The sequence below is a fragment of the Lytechinus pictus genome, chromosome 3 (genome assembly GCF_037042905.1).
Source record: "Lytechinus pictus isolate F3 Inbred chromosome 3, Lp3.0, whole genome shotgun sequence".
In the NCBI taxonomy this organism is placed as follows: domain Eukaryota; kingdom Metazoa; phylum Echinodermata; class Echinoidea; order Temnopleuroida; family Toxopneustidae; genus Lytechinus; species Lytechinus pictus.
In genome coordinates this window covers 62,032,730-62,052,400 of record NC_087247.1, presented here as the reverse complement: position 1 = coordinate 62,052,400, position 19,671 = coordinate 62,032,730, and the positions used below count along the sequence as shown (strand labels likewise).

The window sequence follows — 19,671 nt, the reverse complement described above, 5'->3', positions numbered from 1 at the left end:
AGCATTTATCCACCATTCTCTCTTCTATACTCCCCCTCTCTTTCCCTATCACATCATCTACCACACTCTCTTCATTTCTCTCTCTCTCCTTTCCCATTTATACCATCTATCAACAAATCTGAGCATTGGATTCATATTGTCATTATGAAAGTATCATTCCATTTCTTTTTGAAAGAAATTACAATACTCTAAAAAAAGGTCATCCAATTACAATTAACCTTTTAAAATCTGTATTCACTGTAAAACAAAGCCCCCCCCCCTTTTTTTTTTTTACATGTTCCCCACAGTAATACGGCAGATAATCTGTTCTTGCATATTGTCTTTTCTTGACAAACTCTTACCTCATACATGGAAAAAACAAACACAAGTCTCAATCTAACTTGGATATTATTTATTCTGGTATTCAGACATCACAACTCTTGCATTATAGCTCATAAATACAGATAAAAACCTTTGTAGAATTTATTCACACAAGAATAAATATACAAGATTCTCCTACATTTGTCAGAGTCAAATTATTCATATAGTATATAACACAATGTCTGAGAAAAGCAATGTTTTCATTTCTTTACAAACTTGCATACTTGTCAAGGCTGGAGAAATTCAACATGTTCAACTGAAAAGGCATGAAAAAAAAATTGCATTGAAGCTCACCAGAATATGCTCCTCATGAAACCTTTTTAGACTAGTGTATCAAAAATCAAATATATTTCATCATTGGAGAATGTTACAAATAATTATAAAGACATTTAAAATTGCTTACAATTTCAGACTAAATATCCTAAAGGTTTCACATGTTTTTTTTTTTTATTCTCTCATTAATAGGTTGAGCGAACTCTTTTTTAGAGCCAGACAAACCCTTGTCATCACCATGGAAGAATTCAGAAGTTATATCTTTCTTTTATTAAATTTCAGCTACTCCTTCAATTACATTTGACTTTGTATTCAAATGTAAAATGAACATGCTACTGATTTTTCAGGAAATTATGAACATGAGACAAGCAAAGCAAAAAATAATTAGATTTGAAATTCTCATTGTATCCATTTGGCACATATAAGAAACCTGAAAGAGTTTAATGTACAAACAATGACTTTATCTTCTCTCACAGCAAATGCTCCAAAATGCACATTAATGATGATCAGAAAAAAAATATTGTAAAAGGGGACAAATATAAAGAGCTTATAATGTCCAACAAATATGTTGTTCTTAAAAGAAAGTTATTGCAAACCTAACAAAACAAATAAAAATCATCTGAATACTCTTGTATTTATATGACAATGACCAGGGTAGGTGATCAAATTAGGAAGGAGGGGTGTATATCCATCATTTCCTTGAGACCAGAAAAAAAAGTTTATTAACAAAATAATGAGGGAAATGCTACCATAGCATCCAGTTTGGGCTGTCAAGTGCTATGAAATCTACTCTCATTATAAACACTTGTCAATTTTCTCATTTTTATTCTTTGATAGATGCCGTTTCCTCGCGACTCTAAAACATGGGTACTGGGAATGCAAAAACTTTCTATGCATTCCACTGGAAAATATAGAGCCCTTGTTATAGTATATCAGAAGAAGAACTAATATTCAAGTTGTGCCATACGCCCTTCTCCACAGACCAAAATACATAATAATAATATTCAGTTCTTGTATAGCGCATAACACATACTGAATAACGTCTCTATGCCCTTCCAAAGGACTTGAATATTATTACCCCAGCTGTAGCTCAAGCAGCCTTTCCAGCGCTCGGCATTTCAAGGAATAAATTCCTGCCAGGTACCCATTCACCTCACCTGGGTTGAGTGCAGCACAATGTGGCTAAATTTCTTGCTGAAGGAAAGTACGCCATGGCTGGGATTCGAACCCACGACCCTCTGTTTCAAAGTCCGGAGACTAATCCACTGGGCCACAATGCTCCACATATACCTAGGTAAACTTGGGATTTGCCTGTTATCAATGAAAATGCTGGAAGTCTTTGTTCATGATATGGTCATATCACTATCTCTATATAACTGTAACTAAACTAGTAAAAATACAACTAGATTTAATTTAAAAAAATGCTAGTGTAGGCCTTCCACTTTCAATTTCAGTTTGACATCGGGCAAAGTTTCACTTACAATAAAATGAACAAAGCAAGTTCATTTTTTGAAGATTTATTTCACAAGTTCCAACCACTGCAGAGCCCACTTGTACACCATGTTTTAGGTTTGAAATACTAAGCCCCTTTCCATTTTAAACATGTTGAAAAATAGTACATTTCAAACACAGCTCAATCTTTTAAGATGTTCTTTTATTAAACTTGTTTTTCAGGTGTCATTTCAAACCCCACACCTATTCCCCCCTTCCCTGGTCATGAAAAGAATTCAACATCCCTGCTAAAGACAATACTATTTTTCATATAACAACTTGAAAATAGAGGAATCACAAGATATTCCTCAGGTGCAGTTCATATATTTTCATGCATCTTTACATTTGTATCATTTATTTTATAAACCATGATTTTTTTCATCATAACAATCATAGCATACTGCTTTCTATGCTGAACAGGTAGCAAAGATCTATTGGCATTGTAACACTTATCCATTTGTTCTTAATGCAAATAATAGCATATTGGTGTTCTGACACACCAACAACTATCACTTTGATAAGTAATGCTTTCAAAAAAAAGAAAAAAAGTATGACATATGTGCAAAGGTTTTAGGTGAAAAACTGCATCAGTGACAGTAATTATGGCTGATTTTCTGAGTGATCATGTGACAATTCTTCAAATTTATTCCCCCACAGACTCACAATGCTGGGTGTATTGCATGAAAGTCTAGAGACATCAATTCATACGGTAAGTTTGAATTATTGAATCTGTCACCACTTGATCTTGAGACCATAAATTAATGACTCTGACTTGTAAAATTTGTTGAATGCTTGTGTTTCTTGTTTATATTTTCAACTTTTAACTTAACAAATCTCATTTCAATATATCATGCAAAATGCCAATTGTGAACTGATGGAATGATTTCAAGGACATGGAATTGGTCAATTCAAATATAACAGGTAATACACATACTAATAATTCAATTCTAGTGTTCATCAATTTTCACTTCAATGCAGGATAGTCAGTAATGCAGTTTCCAGTTCAATAAAGCAACAAATCCTTTGGAGTATTTTCTTCTTTTTTTTAAAACCAATGTAAGGTACAGCTGCCTTTATTTTGGTATTCACCATTAAAAGGCCAAAAATGGTAAAATATGCAATAAATGCAATGGTTTTGTTGTTCATAATGATGAATAGATATACAACATCATAATAACATTTGGAATATCTCATTGTTTGTTAAATACATTCAAATGTTGAGCCATCTTACATGTATATGAAGTACACATTTCAAGTATCAGTATTTGAATACATATGGGATCCCCTTTATTTAATAGGAAATGATTAAAATATTCAAAGTAATAAAGATTATTCTTTCTTAGTTTTATTAGGAAACAAATGTAAAATCCATGGGTATGCCTACATGTCGCTTTTCATAATGCAAAGAAATAAATAATTACTACACATATATATATTTTCTCTTTCTGGGAGAATTAAAAAAAATTATTGTATGGGTAAGGAGACCTTTTTACGTACATTTTGATAGACATTTCACAAAACAATCATAATTGCACAAATACTTCCAAGATCATTTGAATCAAACATTGAAGCCACCTTAATGTACATGAAAATGAAGTCTTACCTGCTTTATGCTATCTCATTGAGCAAGTATCTTGCATATACGTTTCCTTCTCATTACTCACTCATGTTATCTCCTTTACATATCACATTGAAACTTATGTACATCATTCAATAATAAACAAATTCTAATGGTGATTTTAATATGCACATATTCTACAAATGACCATTACTAAAAGAAAAAAAAATTTGTTTGCCTCCTCTAAATATCATAAATTCATAGCTTATAACTTTATCATGCCACTCTCATAAAGCATACATCACTAATAGCAGCATTTACCTCAAGCAACTGTAGTGATTTGTGTATTCCACAAATAAATACTACAGGTCACTCATTCACTCTACCTGACTCAATAACAACACCATCGGCGTGTTTCTATAGAGAATTGTTTAAAACTCTTAATCTTTTCCGGAATCGAAAAACCGTATCGCCCTTAAACCAACCTGTGTCTACAGAGCGGGTAATCTGATTAACTCACATTGCGCGTCGCGGAAATGAGAAATCGTATTTTGCCCAATGCGGTTTATCAATAAACTGCATCGCATCTATTTCAACAGGAAAGTTTTCAGAAGTCTGGATACTTACGCGGGTAATACCGTTTACCAAGTCTCTGTAGTAACACGCCGAATGTGTCTAAAGTATATCAACTATACAGTGTGTTAAATTAGAACCCACAACCCACTAATTGACAGGGTGAGAACCACTGCACCATGATCCTTCCATACATTCATGTAATAGGAATACTAGTTCTAAAATACATACTCGTACTTAAAGATCATGAACACATATATACAAATATGCAGAGATCAAAATGTCATAGAATTTTTATTCAATAATAATACTGTATTAATAACAATCACCTTTATTTTCCAAATCAAAACACTATCTCTGATGACTGCTGGAATATAACACTGACACTCTTTTGGTGTTTTAAGAGTGCTAGAGTAATAATTATTACCCTAGCTTTAGCATAGATATTGCTCTTATGCAATCCAAAGCATGAATTCCTGTCAGTATATCCCTTGACATCACCTGGGTTAACTGCAGCAAAAAAGAGATCAATGTCTTACCAAAGTGTTGTGGTAGCATTTGAACCCTAAACTTTGTGCTTTACAGTATGAAACCTATCCACAGCTATGATATGTCTGTAACATATTTTGAACAATGTTGTATGTCAGAATAGACATCAGCATAGCCAAAATAATTTGAATAATCAAGTTAACATTCTTATTTCACCAAATATTTGCATAAAAAGAAAATATAATTACATACAAAATATCTGCAAGACAAATGCCACCTTTTTTACAATTGAAAATGAGGTAAAATAATAACATTGTCATAAAGGGAGCCATCATCAAATACCAGTGCAAAAGAAAGTACCTAATAATATTGGATTTGGGATTCATTGTTTACTCAAGTCAGCTATTATGTTCTTATCTGGGAGGCACTGTAATTACATCTCCACTTATATGCCAAGCCTCCTGTTACATGTATTTGTGCATTACAATCTTATCGGTGCAAAACCAAAAGATTTACTACACCAAGGAATGATAACCAAAAGATTGACAGTATTCCGAGGGATGAAAATAAGTATTTTGGGTGAAAAACAATAGTTTCAACTTTTCTGCAATAGCCCTAGAACAATATGAGTCTGGAGAACTAATAATTTTGTAATGAAGCCGGCATCATTTTTTTTCAAAGGTATAGAATACTGCAAAAAACCAACAGTTGACATCTCTGTACGCATGTACCTGTTGTGTACCTGAACTTAAGATCTCAGGTGCATATACGTATGTGAAGACATAACAGAGTTATAATGCTTCTCGTAATTCTCATACTGTATTTCCTGTTTTCTATAAAGAAATCATCATTCTTACAGGGGGGAGGATAAATTGCCAAGGAAAAAAAAGGGATAGAAAAACAAAATTATGAAAAGCACTATTCTTTTAAGCTATGCCCATTATTTGACAAAGTAGAAAGTATATTGGGTACAATAAGCATATAATTTCACATTGGCAGGTAGAAGGAATTTCATTGTGTTGAATACTAATTGGAAAATACAGATGACAGAATTTAGTTTATACTGAATTTATCTGCAACAAAGTTAATGTTTTAATATCAGTGGAGGATAAAATTTTTTGTCCTGTGTTTGTTTTATGCCAAATTATGAGGGGACAATACATCACAGCGCTCGAAACTTTATTTAAGCTGTTGCATCCAAAACCGGGAACGTTGTTTAGAGAAGATTTTCTTTAAATATTTTCAGGTGGTTATACATTCACACATCTGGTAGATGACTAGCAAATGTATTCAGCTCTATGGACCATTAGACAAGTATTAATGTGATTGACATTGCATGCCACGTGGCATGTGACCCTCATCGTCTTCCTCATATGCATGCCCACTTCCACGGTGACGTTGTGATTCATGTTCTAAAGTGTATTCTGTAAGGTTGACCATCTCCATGTCATCTGTAACAATACACTCCTCACGGGGCGGCAAGATGGTTTCTAGTTTAAGAAGGTTACTCTCCTGGATAACATCGTTCTCTGGAAAGTTAATTTGGAATTGAATTATGAGGCGCCCCTTCTCAAAGGGATTCTTATAGAGCGGCATTCCTTCACCCACAACCATCTTGATGTCACCTGGTTTGATGATTTCACCTGTAAGTTGAATAAAAGTAATATCATTTAGTTGACAAACATGACAGGGTATTTTATTTTGGGTAAATAGATTTCATTCAAAGAAATACCAAGTACACTAAAAAAAACCCAGATAAAATAGCACTGCAACAAATCAATTTAATAGTCTGAGAAGACTGAGATACAAGAGTATTCACACAAACAATTAGGATCAAAGATCTTTAACTTTCACAAGTACTTCATTTTTTAGTTTTACATTATTATTGAGATCTTGAAAGGATCTAGTAACAGGGAATTCAAAGTCAACAAAAATAAGAAATTTAAAATGATCATTCACTTAAATTGGACTGATCAATCTACTTTTCAGTCTGCCTAATACTAAATGTGTTTGTAAATCATTCTGAAAAATAATTTCCTTTCCATAAATCTGCCACATACAAAGGAACCACAATACCAGATGGCAGAATTTATATGTTCAAACTTGCAATTGTCCTTTGTGCTATCACAGAGTGGCAACCTTCTATCAAAATATGCAATATATGTGAAACTGGAAAGAATGTTCAAAGACACAGTCAGACCGCAGGTCCCTATGCTAATGAGCAAAAAGGCCAGATTCATCCAAATCATCTCGTGGCTGAATCCTCCTCCTTGCAAAATCTTGTGATTCGTGAGATTTTCTTTCTCTAAGAATTTACCTGTTTTAACCTCAAATTAAATTAAATATTTTTGCACCATCAGATAGAGTAAATGTTACTCTTTCATATTGGTCATTTATTTTGTATGCAATATTTTGTTAAATAAGTAAATTTCTGGCATGAAAATGTGCCCCAAAACGGAATTTTCTTCCTCTGTTTTCTTTTTCAAATTGTACAAAACTTTTTATTTTGAGCCTCAATGATATCTATATCACCATAAAGCTGAACTTCTGTACTTTCTCACAATGCCACTCTTGATATGCGGCACCTTTTAATCGGGTCAAGATCACACTTTTCCCACCAAGGTACAAGACGAGATTTCTGAAATTTTGTACTTGCATGAAACCCAGACTTCTGATTGGCTGGATAAGGTTCACAGAACAACAGATACAGGGTATTTGAGGAGATTACCACATGGGAAGTGTGACCTTCCCATGAACCCAGGCACTGGAACCGTTGGAATTTGCCACTGTGTGGTCTCTTTGACCAATCAGAGTGCAGTATTCTTGTTTTCAAGCTGCTTTATGTACTTGGCAAATGAAAAGTGTGATCTTGACCCGATTAAACCAATTCTTATTTTGAAACCTATATCATTTTGAAGCATACATATTCAGCTTTATCATGATCTAAAAATCATTTGGGCTCAAACAAAAATAAAGTGTGAAAATAGCAGCTTTTGTCAGGTGAAAATAATTATTTTGTAGCATATTTTAGATCAAAATGTTAACCTATATTACAAAATCTTTGAATAAAGTCAAACACATGACCTGAAAGAATGATTCTTCTTCTTTACAATGATACCAAATTCATGAAATTCGATGCACAATTAGAGCAGCAATGACCGAATGAAAAGAGGTGTTTTGGTCCGCATCAAGCTCATTAAATATGCAAAACATCTCAAGTCATGAATATCACTTGGATGGAAGAAGCCACTTTCTTGGGACCTGCCGTCTGACTGGACAACTCCATCTTATGCCCTCATTCTATGAAAGAATCTTTAGTCTTCCTCAGCTTACAGTCTTGAATTCATCTTTATTTTAGGCAATACAATACTTGGATGATAACCAGAAGAAGATATCTCACCTGGATGTGCCATGACAACAATCTCTCTCTTATCTAGTGTATTGATGACCTTCTGGAATCCACAGAGTGCTTCTACCAAGTCAATCTTAAAGGACATGATGAGGAGGTCGTTACCTCGCCGCCTGAAGGTCTCGTGTTGTTTCTCATCAAGGATAATAATAATGTCTCCAGGCTCCAGTCCAGGTTCCTGATCTCCTTCTCCACGGAATGTGATCTTCTGACCATCTTTCATACCTGATTGTTCAAATTAAAAGGCAAAAAAAAAAAAAAAAAATTGGTTTAGATATATGTTAATAGGGAGACTCAGTATGAAAACATATTTTAGCATGCAAATAGAGCAGCAAATAATCAGGTATCCAGGTAATGAAGAATTCAAATTGTGATGTCATGTCTATGAATCCTAATAGCTGGTATCCAATTCCCACATTAGTTGAAATTACATTGACACTGAATAATACATCTTCTAATACAGCTTCTAATACATCTTTAAAACCATGTTACCAAACTTTTAAACTACTTCACAAATGAAAATGTCAAATTGATTTCTACTATGTATACATCACTAAAAAATTGAGTTTAAAGTTATGGATAATGTCCTAGTGCTGTGACTTTTGGTCTCATGATTTATTTCAGCAATGATCCCATGTCATCTGAATAACAAACCTTGCTACAAGTTTCATCAACAACGGTCCATCATTATTTGCGCAAAGGTTAAGCATCATTTCCAGTTAGATTGACCTGTGACCTTGAGATACATCCCAGTTGTTGACCCCTATATGGCAAAAAAATCAGATTCAGACAATCTTTCCTTTCGTTCTTTAAGATATTGTGATCACAAAATTGTATAGCTGTACAATCCACTGATACCATCCTTGGGGAAAGTTCTTTAAACTCAATAACCCCACCAGCAATAATCCATAACCTTTACCATTTGCTTTATGGCAAAATTATTGTCATATTGAAGTTCTTTAAAAGTTAAACATACTATACCTTTATCTATATGTACTTCTAGGATCTTGCGTTCCCGAATGACCTTTTGACCATGACAAGATTTACACCTATCCTTAGCACTAATGCGCTCTCCCTGTCCTTCACATGCTGAGCACATAGACTGAATCTGTTGAACCATTCCTGGATGTAGTTGTCGCACATGAACCTGCATACCCGTACCATGACATGTTCCACACTTTTCTACTGCTCCCTTCTTTCCTCCCCTTCCTGCAAGTTAATGTAATTCCAAGAACATGGTAGCATTTACAGATGCACTTATCACATGTAGGTACATGTAATTTCAAAATTCGAAATGAAAGTACCAGTCTTCTATGCATGCTTTTACACCAAAGCAGGCACAAGCAATCTTTATGTAAATGTATTATGTATACATGTACATGAAGGCCTACAGTCAATCGTGATTGACTTCCACATTGAAATTGCAAATTGTCCTCTGCAGCAACAAATAGTGCATGATATGGCATCTTCTTTTGTGTGAGACATTGAAGATATCGATGATTTGAGACGGCTTTCAATTCATTGATTAAGGTTTGGAAATCAATTTTGTTCAATATTTACAAGAAACACGAAAATCAATTATTTCTTATGGTCAGGGGTTATAGTGTTCAAATTTCCAAAATCCATGTATTGAAATTATCATGAAACATTCTCAAATTTATTAATTTGTTTCATGACTACTTTTTAATGTCATGAGTATGTTCTTTAAAAACACAAAGTGCAAACTTTTCTTCACCTTATCAGTAAATAATTACATGTACTGTATATCTAAAATTTGATTTTTAAAAGAAAAGCTTTTTATCATTCTTATTCAATTTATAATGCATTCTAATCATATTAAAATCCAAGTAAAAATCATTGAAGTAAAGTAGTGCCTACCTTCACACTTGTCACACACAACCTGTTTTTGAAGAGCCAGTTTTCTAACAGATCCATTATACAGTTCTTCCAGAGTAACTCCTAGCTGATGGATCACATCTTTGCCTCTCCTATCCCGACCTCTTGACCCACCCCCAAACTTAAAGAACATATCAAACAAGTCCATGGGGTCATGCATGCCCCCTCCTGAACCTCCTTCTTTGACAGCTTGTTCCCCTCCTTCATCATATATTTTCCGCTTCTTTTGATCCGACAAAGTTTCATATGCGAGGGAGATTTCCTTGAACTGGATTGAAACAGGGCAAAAATAACACAAGAAAGCAAAAAATTACTTGAATTGCAAAAGTTTGAATCATTGTTAAGAACAAAATTAACAAATTAAAATCTGACATCAATCCATATTATATAATAATAAATTGCACAAACACCAATGCCTTAAATCTCTCATTGCAGAAACACACTTTTTCCTGTTTTTTTTTATCACATACATTGCAAAGATTTAATTTCCTTTCACACTCGTAAAGAGTCGTAATACAACTAATTTTACACTGATATAAAAAAATGAAAGAGCAATAATTGAATGAAAAAAATCTTGATACCTTTTCTGGTTCATCAGGGTTCTTGTCTGGATGATACTTGAGTGCAAGTTTCCTGTATGCTTTCTTTAATTCTGCCTCAGTTGCATTAGGCCTTACACCAAGAACATCATAGTATTTAGTTTCTTTCACCATCTTGCTTCAATTCAGTTTTTTAATGACAATTGGGAATTTAACACCTCAGGTGTAGAAGTCTGTAAGAGAAAATGAAATCATAGTACATGTAAAAAAACAATGAAAGGAGAAACAATGAAGGAGTACTATTCTGTTTACATCTTTTTTTTAAATCAAATTTTACACTTGTTTGTCTATGCTTTAACTTCCCATCCACTTGAATGTTTCCAAGGAGTGTACATGTATGTAACCTGAATCAATCATTCAATCTAATTTACAATGTGTAAATTTCAACATAATTACAACCGTCAATTTAGTTGTTGGTGATAAAAAAAGCCTGTTACTGGCTTACTGTCGACAAAACATTCCTCAATATCATTTTGTAAATCTATTTTCTTTCATGAGTTATACATGTAGCTTGTTCAATCAATTGACTGGTGTGGATAAGAAATTGAATTTACTGCATTATGGTAGAATAGATTATTTGTTAATACTGTCCACCCCTAAGTTATAATTGTTTAGGCTATATGATTCAATTCCTGCACAGAAATGAGATGTCACACTACCAATGTACTGAATTTCAGAGGCATAGACAGAGAGAGCCAATGCTGCATTTTGAGGAGCCACAGTTTAGAATCAAGGTTATATCAATTAATGGTAACATGGCAGGCCATTGCTGCTCTGAGCTACATGTAGCTCCGTATCTTGCACATGCATGTATGGTTGGTAGGTGTTTATTTTAACGGTGTTTGCATTCTAAAAGAATATTTACGCCTAACATAGAGGATAGTCTTCAACTATCAATTTGTCGATGCAAAAACACAACAAGTGGAATGCCTCTGGCCGTCTCACCTGCATCACGCGATTCAATATAGCAGCAGTGCTGATTTTGAAAACTACTATAACTCGCACAAGATGTTCAGTGATACTTGGTTACTCGTATTTCCACGTTTTATGAACTAGACCAATACACTTATAGAGATATGATGGCAATTCAACAAATACCCCCGACGTGGCCAAAGTTCTTTGACCTTACATGACCTTTGACCTTGATCATGTGACCTGAAACTTGCACAGGATGTTCAGTAATACTTGATTACTATTATGTCCAAGTTTCATGAATCAGATCCATAAACTTTCAAAGTTATGATGGTAATTCAACAGATACCCCCAATTCGGCCAAAGTTCATTGACCCTAAATGACCTTTGACCTTGGTCATGTGATGTGAAACTCATGCAGGATGTTCAGTGATACTTGATTAACCTTATGTATAAGTTTCATGAACTAGGTCCATATATTTTCTAAGTTATGATGACATTTCAAAAACTTAACCTTAGGTTAAGATTTTGATGTTGATTCCCCCAACATGGTCTAAGTTCATTGACCCTAAATGACCTTTGACCTTGGTCATGTGACATGAAACTCAGGCAGGATGTTCAGTAATACTTGATTAACCTTATGGCCAAGTTTCATGAACTAGGTCCATATACTTTCTAAGTTATGCTGTCATTTCAAAAACTTAACCTCAGGTTAAGATTTGGTGTTGACGCCGCCGCCGCCGTCGCCGTCGGAAAAGCGGCGCCTATAGTCTCACTCTGCTATGCAGGTGAGACAAAAACAGAAAAGGGAAATCAGCAGAGGCATTCAATTATATTAGGTTTTTTTTGTTCAAAGAAAAAAATACAATCTGATTACAAATAAGGGTTTAATTGTCCTAATTTTCTTACAACAAAAATACCAAAGTCTAAAAAGTTGTTACATTTCCTTTATGCAGAGAAAAAAGGTTTTTTTTAAAGAAAACAGTAGACTAATTTGAATAACATGTTTTTTTTTTCCAAATAGTGGATTAAATTTATTCCTGATACAAACCAATATTTTGTTGAAAATAGCAAAATCAGAATAGGTTTCACTTTTTTAGTTTCAGAATCAGTAAATTGAATAAGACTTTTCTGATCATGTGATAGTACCTTGAAATTCCTGTGTGTTTAACAATGCGTTTGATATGTGTTCTAGTGATTGAATTTTTATCTGTAACGCGCAATCACCAGCATTTGGTTGTTGTGTATGTTGAATGTGTTGGCTTATGAAAATGAGATTGACTCAAATGTTGGCATATGTATAATTAAAACAGTAAGGCAAAAAGCCAATATGGGGGACTCTCTCAAAAAGGGAGGAGATTGTCTCCCATATTGGAGACTTGCTTTGTAAACAAAAGAAACAACACCAGTGCGCCGAATGCGCCAGCCAAATCACGTTCGTGTTACCATGATTCTTATTCATACGCTGTCTTTGTTTTCTCTGCCGATTTTATTTGCGTGCGAGCGTGGATGTCGGACGTATCTCATAGAATCTCTTCCGAAATCGTTTATAATCACCTCAATCGGATAATTATATGGATTTCTATGCAGTGGATTACCTAAATCAAGTGTTCTTTTTCACAACCTTGAGCATTTTTCATTACTTCGAAGCGTATTTTTCATGTTTTGATTGAATTTTTTCGCGATCATTCTGGATTTGGATTACGCTACTGACGCGAGCACACATCGATTCCACTGGTGTAGTGGCCCACTATATCGCCAGCGTGGTTACGCGACGACTCGCTAGCTGCCCCAGATCTCCGCTACTTCATGATTTTTCGCTGATCCCATCTCTGAATCTTTCGCGATCGCCATCTTGACTTCGCTTCAACATAAATATGGATGCCAATAATGAGTCAAATCAAGATGCCTCCACTATGGGAAAGCTGAAAAAAACTTTAACAAAATTATCCCCATTTGGAAAAAATGTTGTTAAAGGAAATATGCCCTCGTCAGATCAATCGTCTGCTGCCACGGATACTCGTAGCCGTTCGTCTTCTTTGACAAACACATCGAAGGCTAAACGGCAACTTGAGAGAACTGTGGATGAGCCTCAGCGAAAGAGTAGCAGGAAGCCTTCGAGTTCAAAGACCAAGAAGGATCAGAACAGCAGGTCTCAAAGTGATGGTCCAGAATTGTGCACCAACAAATTTACATGTGAGTACTGTAAAAAAGAAGCAGTGGCTCTGATGATTGAATGTAAAGCGTGTATGAAATGGTCATGCTTACATTGTCAAGATGTTACTGTCGATGTGTATAACGTTCTGTCCTACACACCTACCCTACACTGGTTTTGTAAGAAATGTGAACACAGTGCCATTGAGGCAGCTAAAGAAGCAGTTTGCAATAGTGGAGACGGTGAGCCTACACCTAAACTGTCTGGATTGGTTGAGATCATTGACGTAAGGAAGAAATTGGTGAAGTGAAGAATGAAGTTCATGAATTGAAAAGCATGCAAAAGACAGCTTTTTCCAAGACATATGCTCATGTGGCAGGTGTTTCTAGCCCTGCCATGTCTACACCTTCAGGCAATGGTGTCACTGACCCTACCCCAGATGCAACTGGTAAACTAGTGTCAAATTTCCTACTAGAGAAAGTTCTACTCCAGTGCCCCAGAATCTGCAGGAGAGTGTTAATGTCATGGAGGAAATTATAGACAGAGATAGGAGAAAGAACAATATTGTCATATATAACCTCCAAGAATCTTCAGCCACTTCTACTGCTGATCGTGAAAGGGAAGATTTCAATAGTGTTAAAAGTCTGGTTACAAGTGGTCTCCAAATCACTGGCACCAAGATACAAAAAGTGACCAGGCTTGGTGGCCGGCGCCACCACGAAGATGGCTCTCAACCAAGGCCTAGAGTGCTGCTTGTCCAATTAGAGGATAGCTTGCAAAGGGAAGAGATATTGTCATCGGCTCGTAACCTACAGAAAACGGATAGATGGAAGAGAACCTATCTTCATCCAGACCTAACTCCTTTCCAACGCAGAGAAAGACGTGCTACGTATGAGGAGTTGAAACTGAGAAGTAATGGTGAATCAGACCTGATGATAAAGAATGGGAAGATTGTATCCCGTACACACCGTAACAGGGACTTGAAGCTTGGAAGTTTCATACTGGTATCCATTCCTGGTTCTCCTGATGAGCATGTGTCAGTTGCTGGTAGTCCATCAGCATCCCAGTCTCATATGGATGAGTCATCCTTGTCTTCAACCAATTGACTTCAAGCTGATTCTACATGTACGAATGTTATGGATAAGAAAACAGCGTTCCAAGATATTGTATACAAATGCTGACTCCTTAATGAATAAAATGTCTGAACTTAATTTACATGTTTGTGACCTTGATCCTGACTGCATTATAGTAACTGAAGCTTGCTCAAAAAATTCTTCATTTTCATTGTCACCTGTATGTGTATATTCAAGGATATGATACTTTTTGTAACTTTGACAAATTAGGAATACGCAGTGTTATTATCTATACTAAAACAACACTATCAGCTACTGACATTAATTTGAATTCAGATTTTTGTGAGTCCGTCTGGTGCTCGGTGATTTTACCTGATGGTACGTCTCTTTTCGCTCGAAGGTATATACCGTAGTCCATCGTCCAGCCAGTCAAACAATGACAAACTTTGTGAATTGTTATGTAAGATATCTTCGAGAAATGAACAGCATATATTCTTCAGTGGAGACTTTAAATACCCAGAAATTGACTGGTCTAACTGTTATGCTAACTGTCCTGACGACCATCCAGCTCAGCATTTCCTGACAACAGTCCAAGATGTCTTCTTAGGTCAACATGTCCTGTATCCGACTCTACATAGGGACGGACAGAAACGGAATGTCTTGGATTTGATGTTTACAAATGAACTGAATATAGTAAATAATGTTGAATTTTTACCACCTCTTGGTAAAAGTGACCATTTATGTTTGTCAGATGAATTGATGTTTGATAGTACTGTCACGGATGCTGAATCAAGTGTATATAGTTTTGACAAAGGACATTATAACACTATGAGAGAAGATTTTGCTTTCCAAAACTGGGATGGTCTTTTTGCTGACATGTCATGTAGTGAATCTTGGAAGCTATTTTCAGATATGCTGCATGCATCTTTTAAGAGACATATTCCTAAAAGATCTGGTAAAAGACACAGGAAAAGACACTTGTATATTACTCATAAAGCGGTTTCTCTGTCAAAAAAGAAACACAGACAGAGGAAGAAATACCAGACTTCTAATAGTGTTTGGGACTACATTCCTTATATGCATGTACGAGACAATTTAAGGTCCATGACCAGGCAACTCTGTAGTAACTTTGAACAGCATGTTGCATCTCAATCAAAGGTGAATCCGAAAGTATTTTGGAAATATGTTCACAGTAAAACCAAAACGAGATCCAAGGTATCTAACCTCACTAGGAGTGACGGATCAACTGCTTGTACTGCTCAAGAGAAAGCTGATATCCTTAACGAACAATTCAGTTCAGTTTTCATCAAAGAGGATTTGTCAGAATTACCATGTATTCCATATCGCCTGAACGATAATACTGTTTTGGATCATGTACTGATTACACCAGATATTGTTCGCAAGAAGCTTATTGCTTTGAATGTTACCATTCTGACTCTGACTCTGAAAAAGATCCTGGTGTCATTGTTAATAATATTAATCTAACTTTCCATAAGCACATCGCAGCAATGGTACAGAAGGCTAACCATATGCTAGGGATCATTAAACGAGCCTTTGTAAATACAAATCAGGATATCTTCATTGACTTCATACCTTTGTATAAAACTCTGGTCCGTCCGCATCTCGAATATTGTACTGTGTCTTGGAATCCACGCTTTGTAACTGATGATCGTAAAATTGAGGCAGTGCAGAGGAGAGCTACAAAAATGGTTCCTGGTATGTCTTCTCTAACCTACACTGAAAGGTTGAAAAAGCTTCAACTCTTCTCTCTTCACTACCGCCGTGAAAGGGCTGATATGATTGAAGTCTACAAGATACTTAATGGCTTAGACAGACTTGCCCCAGATTACTTTTTCAAAAGGTCCCATTATAATACAACCCGTGGCACACATCGGAAACATTATGTTAGAAGTAGTTACTTCAGCATTCGTATTATTACTTCATGGAATGCCTTGCCGGAATCACTTATATATCTGCACGTAATCTTGTAGCTTTCAAAACTGGCTTGGACAAACTCTGGCAAAGCAAACAGTTCTATGTACCATGATATGTACCATGACGACATCCACGCACACACGCATCATGTATCAGTTTGCAATTTGTTATCCATTATGACTTTGACGACTGGGACATCTACAGGATTACCTCACTCCCGTATACCAGATGATGATGATGAAAAGGGGGAATGAAGGAGTAATCGAAGAGGGTGCGGTAGCGCATCCTTTTCTCCTTAGACGCTCCTAGTTAAGTGTCCATCAAACCTCTAGACCAAAAGCCTCGGTCTCTGTTAAATTGGTTGTTCCGCTGAAATCTGTTGGCTCCATAGGGTTAATCAAATCACCAATTACAGAGACCCAAGTTCTAACTCAATCTGTACAGGGACTCAATCTCTATATATACATGTATATTTATGTATTAAAGTTTGGATAAACCAGGAAGTAGGAGTTGCGCGACAGCCGAAGCCCGGGGGGGTCACTCTCCACATGGCCTGCTACGCACCCGCGTCCAGAAAAAGCGTTGAAAAGGGTCCCGTTTCAGGCACTCGGGCGGCGTCGACGTCTTTGGCAAAAGGGGTTGCATTTCAGCACCATTCGCTCGTAAATCGCCGATAAGGGTAGCCTTTTCTTTCTCTCTTCACGCCGTTTAGGGTTGCTAATTTGGTGATGAAAATTACGCCATTTAGGGGTGCAAATTTGAGGAGACCCGGGAGCGGACATAAACACCATGAAAGGCGATTTTAAGGGATACAAAATAATCCTCCCACACACTGGCGCGGCCAGCGCAGCACTTAGAGCATGGACCTATGATGAGAGTTACCCCCGTACAGTTCTAGATAGTCTCTTACACCTGGCTCTATACTAGGGCTAGGCAGCACGCGTTACCCACACGCCCACAACATTAATCGATTTTTATCTTTAGGCCACTTAGGGTATCAAATTAGGGGATTTCCCTGTTCACACCACTTAGGGTGGCTTTTCTCATGGGTTACTCCGTTTAGGGTTGCAAATTTAGTTCATGTAGTTACGCCGTTTAGGGTGCATTTCTGAGGTTGTCGGACACAGGTGGGTAGCAGTCCATGTGGAGAGTGACCCCCCCCGGGAGCCGAAGTAAGTCACTGTTTTTTTTCCTTATAAGTTTATTTTTTCCTGTTTTGGTGTATTTCAGGCCAAAACGGAATAATAATCATTTTGGTCCAGTTCTTTTTATATATTTTTGCGAAATAAAGACAAGAATCGATGAGCCCCGTCGGGGGGATTTTGCATTGTTAACCCCTAGCCTAGGCTAATGGCGGCTGCACGATAGCAAGTCATCTGTGTAGCCTGTAGGCTGTAGGAGAAATATATAAAAAAATCCTCGAAACAGACGGCTGCCAGCTGTCTATCGAACCTACACCATTCAAGCCCTATGGCCGACATCCGTCTGTAAAGAGGACTCCCAAAAAAATCAGAAAATGTAAAAAAAATCCTCCTCCGAAGAGCGGATATCTCAGCTCAGTCAGGATATTGATCAATTCTGTCCAAGTCAACTGATTACGACTGAATAATTCATTCTGATTTTTTTTTGTATGAGTTTTATTTAAAAATCACATTGAACAAAAGATGACTTAAGTAACAGCTGATTTTGACTGTTTGACGGTCTCTTCTTGCGCTGCACAGCCACAAACTGACACCGTGACACAGCTCATTCACTCACATGCTTAGCGGTGAGCCGGTGGCTGCCAATGCAACTCACGTCACGCAGCTAGTTCCGTACAACAAACGCCGGTTACTCATCATTCATTCAATTCATTCACTCGGCAAACAACATGCACGACACGCAAGAAATAAAATCGGGAAATTCTCTCCATTGAATAGAATTTAGATGGTACTTACCACTTTATAACTGCTTTTAATAACGAATCGATGTCAGTATTTCAACCTATTGTTGAACTGGAAGTTACAATCTGTCGAAAATCAAAGATTTTCCTCTCAATATTTCTTCCTTCAACCCGTATTTCCAGCAATCGCTAAGCAATATCCGGCTAGCTAATTGCGCAGGCGCAGTCAGATTTCTTTCGTTCTCGAACGATCTTGAATTCTACTCATACACAAAAGGGACTGTCCCATATATGCCAGCCACCGAGTAGTGGGTGTATTATCAGAAGAGGGTAATCCGGAGGGGTAATACACGTAGGAGGGATGGGGGGGGGGGGGGGAAGGTTGTATGAACAATCGAAAGTCCCGGGCGGAAAGGAAAGTCGGAATATGATAGAAAATAAATCCAGTTGCAACAACGCATTGCCAGTGAGTCATCCTTTGCCTTCTGTAGGGCATTTGGGTCTATTCATATTTCACTTTACAACTCGGCCTAAAAACATTTGAGGGGCCACGCGCAATCACATGGGCGGGGGGGGGGGGGGGGGGGGAGGTGCTCCTGTGAATCTGAATAGTGCCTGGGAAAGTACCTCTTGAACCCAGCCCCAACCTCACACCATAGGGTTAATATGAGTCTCATATATATGCTATACTTCTGTGCCATTGGAGATGAGATGCTATGTTCAAGCTTGTCTAAAGGTTTGGTAATAGGTCAGAAATGTGACCTTTAGTCGAATATCTTCAAACATTACAATATTTGAAAAGTGTAGTAGTCAATGCATTTTTACCCATTAGAATTTAAATAATTTTTTTTTTTTTTTTTTTTGGGGGGTACTTTTTATGACTATAGCCTGCTTATAACATTTGTCACCTGTATATACTACTTTCTAATAAACTCTATTATAGTAGAACCCACATATGACTTGTGTGAATGTTTGATTATTGTATTCTATATCCTGTACCTCTAAAATGCAATGCTACCCCAAAACATTGAAGTGTTAGAAAGGGATTATGTTAATTTGATTACAT

General features: G+C 36.5%; 1 protein-coding gene across 1 annotated transcript; it reads right to left on the bottom strand.

Annotated features, from left to right (window-relative positions):
* Positions 1 to 376: 376 nt before the first annotated feature.
* Positions 377 to 18,927, bottom strand: LOC129256845 (dnaJ homolog subfamily A member 1-like). The gene is made up of 6 exons (XM_054895037.2): positions 18,661 to 18,927; positions 10,631 to 10,821; positions 10,032 to 10,317; positions 9,135 to 9,362; positions 8,145 to 8,378; positions 377 to 6,387 (listed from the first exon to the last, which is right to left on the bottom strand). Exons 2-6 carry the CDS (start codon positions 10,760 to 10,762, stop codon positions 6,062 to 6,064), a joined length of 1,206 nt encoding a protein of 401 aa, XP_054751012.1. The 5' UTR covers positions 10,763 to 10,821; positions 18,661 to 18,927; the 3' UTR covers positions 377 to 6,061.
* Between the last annotated feature and the right edge of the window lie 744 nt (positions 18,928 to 19,671).